Source organism: Anguilla anguilla, chromosome 6 (assembly GCF_013347855.1).
Source record: "Anguilla anguilla isolate fAngAng1 chromosome 6, fAngAng1.pri, whole genome shotgun sequence".
NCBI lineage: Eukaryota > Metazoa > Chordata > Actinopteri > Anguilliformes > Anguillidae > Anguilla > Anguilla anguilla.
In genome coordinates this window covers 50,723,015-50,736,024 of record NC_049206.1, presented here as the reverse complement: position 1 = coordinate 50,736,024, position 13,010 = coordinate 50,723,015, and the positions used below count along the sequence as shown (strand labels likewise).

Here is a 13,010-nt window from a genome sequence, read left to right as displayed (position 1 = left end):
AAAGCATATGATAATTTCACCCAGCATGAACTAAAAATGGTACTTGTGCAGATTGTATACTAATAATAATAATAATAGTAATGATACGTTCCAGGAAATGAAATGATTGTGTCTCCTTGTAGACTAGGGACTAAATAGGCAACCGAGACAATAGCTGTCTGCAGGAAATAAACTGGAGGAGACAGATGTGGTGGAAAGCATCGCTCCTTGCAGTCCTCTAACGCCATCAGTCAGCTGTGTATTGCTGTGTTGGCTTTGTTGTTCCAAGGCTGGCCCTGTCGCTGTCATTTCCTGCCTCAGAGCTTGTCATTAACTTCAAAAAGGTACAGCAGGGCTCGGAAATTTCCTTGCAGAAATGAAGTTGCTGCATCGCACTTGTCCCCGACCCCCCCTGCCCCCCCTCCCCTATCCCTTTTTTTTTTCTTTTTTCATAAAGCCGCTGGCTTTGAGCACGCCGGTAAAGACTGAATCGGCAATAAATGAAAATCAATTACAATTAGAATGGCTCCTGGGCTTGCGGGCGCTGTGGGTCGGGTGGCGGCGGCGGCGGCGGCGGCGGTGGCGGCGGCTTGGCGGATGTTTAGCGGCTGGGCCCGGCGAAGTATCCGGGAGATGGATGAGACAAGGTTCAAGGAGCAGTAATGCGAGGGCTCGGCGCTATCACTCGGGCCTGTCGACGCCCGTGATGGATGGGCTACTTGGAAGAAGCAATAATACCAGATGATGAAAGATTCATCCGCGACCCTGCCGCCATCGCGCGCTATCTACCTGCGCCAAGCCCCAACCGACATCGCCCTCACACCCTCCTCCCCCTCCCCCTCCCCCCACTCCCACAACATCCTTATTAAGCTATGCTAAATAGCAAAGCCGGCTCTTCGCGGCTATGGCTTGCGACTTCAGAGCAACTTGGCGAGGAATAGAAAAAAACGTTGGCACATGTTTTTCTGCATTTAATTGCGAGAACATTTGCTCTGTTGTTGGGAAAAACCTAATTCCGTGCTCATTTTGCCAGCAGTTTGCAACGCTGGCTTTATCTCCTCTACTGTGCGTTTGCGCTTGTCGCACTGTTCTAATGAAACGTGATGAATGACCAACACATTCAGGTGCAAGTGCAAAATAAATAGGCAATTGCGTCCTGAATCTAAATTATTTCCTTCCCGCTATTATAATTGGCTTCATTTTCCCAGAAAAGTATGCCTTATTGTGAGCCCCCACAAATTTTAATAATCCAAATTGATTCGTCCCTCATTTGTTTGCATAAACATGCCTAAAGCACTTTAAATATGATTGATTCTCCTCTTGTTGGGTTTTTTTTTTTTTGGAGAGAGAGCAAACTAGCTTATTCATGCATTTATCTGCATAGAGAGATTTGTTTTCGCAACATGCTAATCCAGGAAACTCGGTATACATAGCATTAAGCTATTTAAGTTGTTTAACAGCTGATCATTTAAATGCAAATGTAATATACATCAATTAGGAATGGAGGTATTGGGTGCATACTGCCCATACTTGAGTCCCAATGCATTCTTCTTTATCCACACACTATTGACTGTGAACCAAATGCAGTGGATTGGATTTGCTTGACAAAAGCCCCTCCATGTCTTAAAAAATAGATTGGGTGGGTAGGCAGCAGGCTTTATTAGCGAGGAAAAATATCAATATCTTGATTTTAAGCAATGGTGACCAATTTTTTCAATCGTACTGCCACTGGGGGTGAGTTCTTTAAAATTGAGTTTCTACACAAGTAAACGTTTTTTCTGTCTCACTAGTATGGAAAGGCTGTAGAAATATTTATGTTCCAATCCAATCACAGCACAGTTGCTGGGAAATTGAAATGAAAAATGGTTTCCTCATAAATGTGAGCGCAGATCATTTATTCACCTTAAATTTGTTTTGACCCACTTCCAGCTTAGTTGGTGAAACATATTGATTTAGGAAGCTTAATGGACGTGGGTTAAGCTTTGTGGTTTTGAACTGGTCTTCCAGTGGTGTGGTGGTAAAATGATTTAACTGCCACTTTACACATGCTGCCCTTGGAAGAGATTTGATCGTTTTACACAGTGTGAAACACTTGGTTGGTGCTGATTGTCTCAGTGAGCTTCAGGTCAGATCGGATCAGATAGACACGTGTTATTTTATAAAGTAGAGGGTAATAGGTGGAATGTCAGGAAATTCACATTAAGATGCTGAGTTACGTTCTTAAAACCTTTATGAATTTATCTTTTTTCCAGCTTTGAAATGCATCAGTAGGTCTGTTAAGAGGCTTTATCCATCGCCTTGTGCTGCAAAGAGAGAACTTGAGAGCTTTGCATGCCTTTCGTTTAGGTGGGTATCTGGTTCGTTGAGCCTGCAGCCTGCTAACCGAACAAGACCAAAGCAGGGGTACCACCATTCAACCGTACCAGGTTCAGTTTAGGAGCAAAATAAATTGCATAATTTCTAAATAAAGGAAAATGGCTGCCATTGAATTTTAGAAGTGCGTGTTATAAAGAACCTTGGCAGATACTGTGGTAGGATCAGTATTAGTAGTTTGTGTATAATAATCACCAAAATGAGTGCATGTAGGACTATTAAAGGTATAGTGGAGTTATTGTTATGTGAAATGCATTAGGTTAACTGGCACTGCAGATGAATTCTTAACTGACTGCGCGCAATGTAAATCGTAGTTGGAATCATCCTCTTTGCTATTAAATAAACTCCATGCTATTTTTTTGGTTGATAGGTGAAGCTTGATTCAGGTTTATTTTCATCAGTATGTCCAACTATCCAGAGTAAGTGAAAGTTAAATTTTTTAATTAAAAGAAATTGCGACAACCATCAGTTTCTATTGCAAGCTATTCATTTGAATCGTGCCAGCATTTTCATCTTTTTGTTATGCCACGATAACATCATGTCTGAACCAACACATCATAGTCAACATAGTTTTACTTCAACATCTATGTGTGGTCATTCATTTCTCTATTCCTGTCTAATTTTATTCAGGAAAGCATACTTTTGGAAATAAAAACCGATTTATGCGTGTGCTTTTTAAATCAAAATTATAGCACTGGCGTAGTGCAGCAGCTTTTGCAATTTATCATGTTTCTATCGAATTAGCTGAAAGAAATTGTATCTACCGGTGCAATTTTTGTACAATTTCTTTGCTATGCATCCCATGAAAAGATAATGAGAATGGAGATGGACTGAGTTGGAAAATTAGGAAAGGGAAGCATTAATTGAAAATAATGGGAACACTCTGCTGGGGTGTGTTCTTAGCATTGGAGATGATACGCTTCATCTAGAGTACTTCTGGGACTTTGTCCACCACACTAATCCATTAGCAGGATTGTGTTTGCCAGTATATTAATAAATATCGCAAAACAATTACTTCCTCATTTAGGTACTGTTTAAAATTCATACACAATTTGGGCAAATACCAATTTGTTCCATAACGGTTTTTTTCTTTCTGTACCCTTAAGTGCCAAGCAGCAAAGGGACATGACATTGTGCAGTTAGAAATTATAATGGCTATTGACGAAAACCAGGGCTGTGAAACTCCAGTCCTGGAGGGCCGCTGTGTCTGCAGGTATTTGTAGTTTCCCTTCAATCAATCTGCGGCCAATTAAGGCCTTGGGACCAAGGTGTGTGGATTCCTTGGCCAGTGAACTTAAACAGATCGCCGGTGCTAAAACCATGAGAACAGCAGACACTGCAGGCCTGGAGGACTGGATGCTGGCACTCCTACCATAAACAAGGGAGCGTTTGTGCGATGCATGCATTACTGTAAGCTACACTTTTTCCACAGGGATCTTATTGACCCTTGAACACAATTTAGTCATAGACTTTGCTCAAAGATTGTTGTGGTGAAGCAAGGCTTGCATTTGTGCAAAAACGCTTAAATCCACGCCCCAGCTAAGGGATTGAAGCGTACCTTCGGCACGCATCAATATTAATGCACGCGCATTAATATTGATGCGCTTGTTGAGAGCGTGCCAGCAGTCTGTACGACAGACGATTGGTAGCAGGTGGAAAGCCAGGCAGCGCGGGGAAAGATCGAGCCTGCAGATGACGGACAGGTGATTTACCGTGGAAACGGTAGGCCCCGGAACGGCGGACGGGCCTTTGAAAAGCAGAAGCGGTGCGCCGCGTCGAGCGGGCGATTTGAGACGCGCGTCCTCGGCGAATACCCGGGCGGCGGCCCCGTAAAACCCGTGCCGGGACCTGCGATCGATCCGTGTCGCCGATGCCGTTTAATTAGCCGTGGCGAAAACGGTCGGTTTCGCGGCCATCTGGAGCGGGCAGAGTGGAGCCGCGCTCCATCTGAGGTGCGTTCCATCGGAACCACTCGCGTTTAACCAGGCTTTCCGCATCGCGGTCTGCTCCATTCATCCTCCCATTAAGAGCCGATGTTGCTCTCTGCTTTCTTAGACGAAACGGCACATAGCTTTAGTGATGGCCTGCTGGTATCCGTGTGCTACCGAATTAGGTGGGCTTTCACAGAAACGCATAAAAATAAAAACCTGCCTAGATTGTGTCGTTCCTTTTAGTTGACTATTGTGGAATTTAGCCAGAACAGTGATTCTGGGGCGAATGGGTTATCAGCACAGAGTTTTTCGAGCAGAACCGTTCTGCCAGGGTTGCCTTTGCCAAGCACAACCAGACTGACTCACAAACCATCTGGTTCTTCAGAAACTGTGTAACAGTTTGGCACTGCAGGAACAGATCTGGAATAATTAAATCATATAACTCTCAAATGCACTTGCTGCTACTCTAATATGATCAGGAAAGTGGTTTAACTTTACAGCAAGTATGTGATTTAAAAACATGCCCAGTATTGATGCCCTTACTGTTGGATTTTACTGACACCTTTTGACTCTGTGAAATGTTCCCAAACAGTTAGGTTTTCTAATTTTTCTTTCTCTTCCAGAACCCCCTCGCCCCATCGCCCCTCCCCAGCTACTCGGAGTCGGCCCAACGTACCTTTTGATCCAGCTCAACGCGAACTCGATATTTGGAGATGGGCCCATCATCCTAAAGGAAGTGGAGTATCGCATGACCTCTGGGACGTGGACCGAAACCCACGCCGTCAACTCCCCAAACTACAAGCTGTGGCACCTGGACCCAGACACGGAATATGAGATCCGAGTTCTGCTCACCAGGCCCGGGGAAGGTGGCACGGGACAGCCGGGTCCCCCTCTCTTCACCAGAACCAAATGTGCTGGTACGTGCCTTCTTTCTGTTGCCTCTCTGATTCATCAGCTCTCACACCATCATTTCCATTTCCCCCCTGAAGCAGTTGGTCACATCAGGATTTGCAACGTCACAGCCCTTGGCCCTCTCACGAAACATAATTGGAAAAACCGGATAAATAAATAAATAAATACAGGTACCTGTAGAAGATGTGTTGTGCCTGTAACTCACTGGCGCATGTGTTCCTAGACATGTGCTCATGAATCAAAACTTGTAGGCCGTCTCTTATAACCTTGCTAGCATTTGCACTCGGGCCTTTAATGGCCACCCCTTGAGAGTGCTTATTCCATTCTTGCTCTGTGCTCTGGGGCTGGGCCGACCGGCTTGCCGAGGGGTCTGTATTAACCAGTACATCAACGGAGGGATTACTAGATGCGTAACTCGCACTGAGGAGCACGTAGTCGCTTAATGGTGTTTGGAAACGATTTTGAAGAAGGAAAGTGGTGAAGATGGAGAGTGATGCTGAATGCATACAGCATTTCATTATTGTGGGCTATACCTTTCCATCAGCTTGGATGCCGCCTATCTATTTCTGAGGTCAGCGCTGAGTGAATAGATCGGGTGTATTTCCAGATTGAGATTCAACTGGAGTTTCTGAGGTTTTGTATTTTCTTCGCTGATTTTTCTTTAAATGAAAATACCAGGTTCAGGTTCTGACTTGTAAGGAACATCAATTCCTCTCCATTCATAACTCTTCAACAGCTATTTGATGATCTTCCTTCTGACTATGCGAATGACTCGCAACCACATGACTGTCAATTGCAAATTTTTCCACAAAACTTTTATATTTAAATTTCCTTGCTTGCCGCACGCATGGATACATGGTTTTTTTTTTTTTTAAATAGCTTCAATTTTTCATCATTTTGTGTGTTTGGATGCAAATACCCAAAACAGAGGAGTCCTCTGTGGTTCCAGACTTAATTTGAAAGACTGAAGTGCCAAGCCTCTGTATAATCACAAGCTCTGAGGACGTTGCTCTCCACTAGACACACTTTGATTATTCCTTCTGTAAAAGGACAAATTCGATCTTTAATATCACTGAAGTTTGGTTTCATTTGATTGTTTTCCATGTGCATTCTGCCCGGAGTTCATCGGCTGAGCAGACTTCCTTCGAGACTGACAGATACCCTTTTTTTTTCAGTTTTTCCTGCTCATTCCTCCCTTGTTTTGACAGCATCTCAAATGCACCCTGGTTACCGGCAATGCTTCGATTCACCGCCTCACGCCTAATTTCTCACTGAATGTGACTGGGAGTGTGATGAAAATCAATAAAATTAGATCAAATTAGGGTTGGTAGAGTTAGAGGTCAAAGGGGCATGCCCTGTGGTCAATATGCAGTCATTGAATTCCACTGTATTCATCTTATAATTTGTTCTGTGGGATTTAGAGAAAAGGATACATTGGCAACAATGAAAAATGGTTCTTCGTATACTGCTGTCAGATTCTTTTATTATAACTGAAATTTGTTGCACTTTTGTCTCATTTCGTGAAATTTTATCATACAGAATTTGGGTTACAAGTCAAGTATCCGCTATGAATCAAATGAAAATCAAATCATAGGAAGAATACAAATTAATTTGAAATAGAAACATTTTGTAAAGGGTGGTGGCCGGTCTCACCTTTCGTTATGGGGTGAGCAAACCATTATGAAAATGCTCAAGGTACTTCTCTCCTGATGTAGATATGCGCTAGCTTGCTTTTCTCCTCGTATTGTGAAATGCGTTTGCAACAAATGTCGCAACATTGCACAATGACATGTTTATTACACTTCGGTTTTAAATGAGAACAAAGTAACGAACACGTGAAATAAGCACAGCAGCAACACCTTCTCTTATCCATTATTTTGCTGTTGTTTGTTTTGACCCGGTGAATTTAAAGTATTTCCTTTCTCGGAGTATTATGTCAGTTTTGGTTCCAGCTTTTGATGTAGATCTGTGGTGGGATTCTATGCAAAGAGAAACGTGTAGCTTTGGGTCTTCGGCTGGTGTCACTTTGTCACCTGTCCCTGCCACATTAAGCAGATGTCACGCTCAGTCGTCTCTCCCCTCTGCTTAAATCTCCGCGCCCGCCTCTGAACCCGTGTACATAGTGAAATTGATCACCGCGGCTTGTGTAGTGTCAACAACCCCGGCGCCGCGAAAACAATGTTATTGGTGGGAAGAGAATGCTCGTCGCGTTCTGTCACGACGAACGGATGCTTTTCTGTCTGCGTTATTTGTCACTTCTGCCTTCCTTTCGCTTTTTTTTTTTTATTTTTATTTTTTTTTATACCTGCCGCTCGGTTACATAGCGCGAAGAGACCGAGCTTGTTCTTTTTAACAATGTGGAAAATCGTCCAAACCACACAGATGGGTGCTTTCGCGAGCCAAATGCAGAACGCGGAAAAAGCGCCCGGAGAGAAAAAAAGGCAACGGAGAATAAACAAGGCGAACGCACGTGAGACGATCTCGGCGTCGGTTTTCACCGTTGCGCCCGTGGAGCGCGGCGCCCGCGGGTCGCCGTGGAGTGTCGCGTCGCCGCACCAATGCAGCTGCGTCGAAACAGCGGAGGCATCTGCGAGCCACGTGGGGACTCATAAATATCTAAGTGCCGTCTCTTGATTGTCTGTCTGTCGGAAGGTTTGGAGTGCCGGAGCACTTGTTGCGAAGGCGTCTAGGCTTAACGGCCTGCAGATACCGAGGCATCAGAGGCATGCAGTTGGTTCCATCGGACAGTTTTCCTCATTGGTGCAACAGGTGACCCAGATTCGGGACGGGGGGGGGGGAGTTTCCACGTTCCCGTAGGGAGTGTTTTACTCCGTTACTTACTGAAGACGGGGACGGCGTTCGTCTCATTCGCTGCTGAGAGGAGTCGTTCCCTTACAGCGGCGAGCAGGCGATCCATAAATCTGCTTTATGTTTCCAACCAGACACCCCCTCCGTTTAGGACAGAAAAAACTCTGTTGGAGAACCGCCTTAAGCAGAAATGATACTACCTTAAAAAAAGTGTTCTCTACAGTTAGCCGAGGAAGCCATTTATATTGGCTAAAAAGGTTTCAAATTACGGGTGTGTTTTTTTTAAGCTGAGGTAGTCTGTGGGGAGCAGCGACAAGCTTGCCAACATCGTGGCGACGTGCTTCACACTCTCTGGTTACACTAGGCGAGGTAGCCAAACCTGCGAGCGCGTGCAGCGGACCATGTTCTGCCCCCTCCCCTCCCCCTCCCCTGTTTCCAGCCTTCCAGAGTAAATTTAGCTGTTTCCTACATTTTGCCATGCTCAATTAGGTGACATTTTTACCTCGTCCTCTGTTAAAAAATAACCCCTGAACCAGGGGAGAGAGAGTTTAGTCATGCTTGCTAACAAAAGGCCTAATGAAGGACAGACCACAGGGTCACAGCTCTCTCTAAAGTATTTTTTTTTTTTTCCTTCGGTATCAGAGCACCACCACTTGCCAAAAGGGGGGAAGGAAGGAAGGCTGATATCGAGGAAGTAGTAAGGGCATTGAGCAGGCCCTGGCACAAAGTCCCATTTCCTACATGACAGGCAGAAGAAATTAATGCGACTAATACGGTGTTGTGCAGGCTTTGATTTTCCCGTAGTCTAGAACTTGTATATAAATCCTTCATCTCTTCCCCCCCAAATGCCTTTTGCCAGCTGTAACCGACCTGATTGGGTTTAATGGTTACACACGCCTAAACACGTCCGGATTTTCGGTGTGTCGCAGGGGAACGTAATCTCCGAAGCCGGTTCAGAAAGCAATTAACTCCACAGCGACGTAGACTCGGGGTTCATCATTAGTCGTTTGCTTGAGTTCAGCTGTCCGGGAAAGACAATCCATGGGACGGCGAGGGAGTCTGTTTTGTCACCCTTCGCATGAAATTTTTTTAAGTATCTGGGAAAAACAACAAAGGAATACAGTCTGCCTGTGCAAGGCTCTGTCAAAATGATCAAACCGGACGCGAGATCTGACCGAGCTGGCGGAAAAGGAAACCACTTGATTCCAAGGAGGGCGTTAACAGACTGTTTAACGGGTGTGTCGATCAAAGCTTCACATCGGGGTCTCCTGCTACCATGCTGGTTTTTTGGATTTTTTGTTTGTTTGTTTGTTTGTTTTTTTTTTGGACTGTATTGGCAGTCAAGACGATAGAAACCAGGTTAAGTCTGCTCTCAAAAAGCTACAGCGCATCATGCTGGGGCCCCCCTGCAGCTCTTAAATTTTGCAATTATAAAACGTATCACAGACCGGAGAGCGGCTGACCGTTATACTGCAGATAACGGTGAAAGAGGCACATTGAAATGCCTCTTCCGGCTGCAGTTTGCTGCCGCGGCTCTTTATTGTGGCAATTTCAATTAAACAGCTAGTCGCTCCTCCAATGAACAGCCAAGATCGTAACAGCCGTGCCGTAGAAAGGTCAGGAGTTCACCCGCCCAGGCGCTGAAAGGAATGCGTTTATTCAAGAGTTTCCCTAAACACTAATGTCGGTTACGGGTTTGATTCGGCCTCTGCTCCTGCTAATTGTCGTCGTCTATTTGTTCGACAGGCGGTGGCGACGTCGAGTTCCTTGACAAACGCTCTTGCCAGATAGAGTCCACTTGTGATTCAGTGAGTGTTGGTTTTCACCCAGGTGCGAACAACGGGCCCCTTGTGCATTAGCTTTTCAGACGGTATCAATCCTCAGGCCCAGATATTGATTTTGATCAGGGCTGCAGCTACGTGCACTATTAAGCCGCTGACTTTATCTCGCAGTGATTATTTCAGTTTTGCTTTCATTAGCTGATGGCTCATCTCTCTTCAAATGCTCTTTTGAAATGGATGTGTCTGAATGCAATTTAAATGGGTGATAATTCCCCTCAGGAGCTATGCAATATTGTTTGCTCTTATAGTTAGCAACACAAAATTACTTGTGTGAATAAGTATAATATGAAGTGCGCCCATAATTTCCATTTTATATTTACTTTTACAGATCTGCAGTTATGAGAGATATGTTCCAAATCGGTTTGTAATTTATGATGGACCTTTCACTTCCTTTGAATGGAAAGTTAATCTATTTAAACCATGGCAGGTAATTCAGTCATCTTTATCTGCAACTTTATTTTGTGCTAAATCTGGTAGCCATTCTTACTTAAATAAATGAATGTTTACAGCTGCATAGAATGTGTGAAATATTCCATGAATTGACACTTTTTTTGAGAAACGGACAGAACACATTTCTGTCAGTTCCTACAACTCAGCCTAGTGCAAAGGTGACCTTAGTAGATGTACGCATGTCAATGAATGAGTGAAATTACACAGGCCTGGCTATGGATTATGTTAAAATATTGCCAAAGGCACTAGGAAGATGAGATTAGGGTATTTGCAGTATATATGCACACTTTGATGTATAAAGCAGCTGAATTCATGTTTGCGAGAGTGCGTGTTGAGAATAGTACTACAGCAGCTGCGAAACCTCTTGGCACTTTGTGTTATGTTTAAATTCATCCGCACGTAGCATTAAAAGTGCTTTTGTTTCTCATTGTGAGGCACCTTTCGACTCAAGTGCGTCAGTTGTAGTTCAGCTAGCACTGAGGTGAAGAACCGTTATTTCCATGTCAACTCTACTGGGCCCAGCAATATTTTGCTCAGCATCATCAGATGGATAGTGAGTTTGGTGTGCAGGTGATCAGGAGAAGAGTAGAGGTGTCTGGGGGAGAAAAGTATATGCTAATCCATAACTGCGATGTGTTAAATACTCCATGATTACTGAGGAGATTACCTGATCGGCAAGGTTTTTTAAAGGCGCCATTTTAAACACTTTGGAAGTTGTACTTGAAATATCACATTTTGTGCCAAAAAATGAATTTCTCTTGGGGGGGAAAAAGCTGTGTGGACTCTTTCTTATTCAGTATCACTTTCCCATGCGTAAATAGAGAAAGTATCGTTATGTTCTGTCTCCTAGCCAGGTCAAATAGCTTAGGCCTTGTTCACGTAATAGATGATTTTTTTCATAATGGAAAATAAACATCATGCCGTGTCTTTATTTTCTGTTATTGTTTTTCTGTGGTCCTGCACAGATACTAGGTTTTATTATTTCACCATAACAAAGCCACCTTTTTTTGGATCATTTATTGAAAGCTTATACAATACAGGTGAGTGTATGCTGTTCTAGAGCTTATGTTCAGATATGTTCCAAGATTAGGAAAAGTGGTTTGAGATTGTATTGAATGCAAACCGTGTTGCGACACCTAAGAGCACCAAGTTTTTCCAAGGCAGTGTGGTAAAAAAAACCCCCCGCTGTTGTTAACATTATCATTGTTATAATCATCACCAGCTTTTTCCAATCGCAGCCTTATAATTTGCCAGCACTGCTGGCATTGAGGTAAAGAAGACAAATGCTCTGAACTGCTAAGCGAGCTTGAATGGTCGTGAATGTAAATGACTATCAAGCAGCGAATGCCGGCGAACAGAGAGCTGGTAGATTACTTTCCTTACCTCAGGCAGTCTAAAAGTGTCTCCTGTGGAAGGCATGACATTATTCTCTACTCCCCCCCCCCCTCCCCCCCCAACATGGAGTCAAAGTAATTGGAGTCTGTGGCTGGTGTAGATGAATCATGAATAAAAGTGCATGGACTCTCTGATAGCACACACCTCAATTCGCAAACACGGACTGCGCATCATTTAAAATGACCTTCCCCCCCCACCCCCACCCCCCCCACGTTCGGAGGAAAACACATTGCGCGTCAATAAATAATGCCTCGAGTGGAAATGTCGTATTGCGTGGAATTGCGGAATCGTGGTTGTGTATGCCGGAAACGTCCATTATCATTCACCACAGTTTTTTAAAAAGAAAAAATTATACTATATAAAGAATTATAAAAAGTAGCAAGATTACTTTTTATTCTTTAATTGGGTGGATTAAAGCTTTATTTTGCTCAGGTTTTAGTTTGCTTTGTTTCATGTATGTTATCTCAGTTCAGGTGTTTCAGTATGGAACCTGCTTAGGACTTCAACTTTATTTATTTATTTAGCCTGCATGTATGCATGCTCATTCTTGTCATCCCAACAAAAGCATTTCCTGTATATTATCATGCAAGCAAGATGGGAATAGTATTTCCAGAAATATGTGTTTGCCCATCTTGGTATTTTATTTGCCCAAATAATACAACACTTTCAAATATATTGAAATGTTTTTTTGCTGTTAGATTTTGTGACCGTGTAAAATACCTATGTCAACACAGGAAGTAAAATTTACTGTTGTTCTCAAATCACCCATTTCTGCAGAATATATTCTAAAACCTATTAAATCTGCACAAACCCCCAGGACAGTGTGTAGAAAATTTCACCGACGAATTCAGAGCTTTCACAGGATAATGGCACGTCTCTCATCGTAAACTTTATTTTTTTCTTTTTCTTTTTCTTTTTTTTTTTTTATCGCAGATTTTTGAATGAAATTTGCCTTGCTGATGGTGAATGGAATTGTTTTGTTTGCCAAACCTATTTGATACAATCTAGGTCATACTTTTTAAAGTTATTAGTTATTGGAAGGTCTTAGCATAGCTCAATATCTAATGATGTTGACACAAAAATGCCTACCCCTTAATGCAAAAGAGATTTAATCTCATCTTGATGAATGAGCCAATAGTATACCATTGTTTCTAGTTTTACGCTATTTAGAGTCAGAACAGAATTGGAAGCAATTGTACCATGCAAATTAAAATTGATCCAAGAGTCACTTGACAAGTTCTGTGTCTTCCGATAAGAATAGTAATCTAATCAGACTACCATGTAAATTTTATGTTTTCAAGCACTGACTGCCATTTTGTCT

The 13,010-nt window shown here is 43.2% G+C and overlaps 1 protein-coding gene across 12 annotated transcripts in view; it reads left to right on the top strand.

Moving 5' to 3' along the window:
- Window positions 1-13,010, top strand: part of ptprk (protein tyrosine phosphatase receptor type K) — a 137,142-nt gene that overhangs the window by 70,212 nt on the left and 53,920 nt on the right. For all 12 annotated transcript variants that reach the window (XM_035421505.1, XM_035421517.1, XM_035421509.1 and 9 more), the window contains exon 7: window positions 4,907-5,200. In XM_035421505.1, the coding sequence (XP_035277396.1) occupies window positions 4,907-5,200 (294 nt within the window). The remainder of the gene's footprint in view (window positions 1-4,906; window positions 5,201-13,010) is intronic.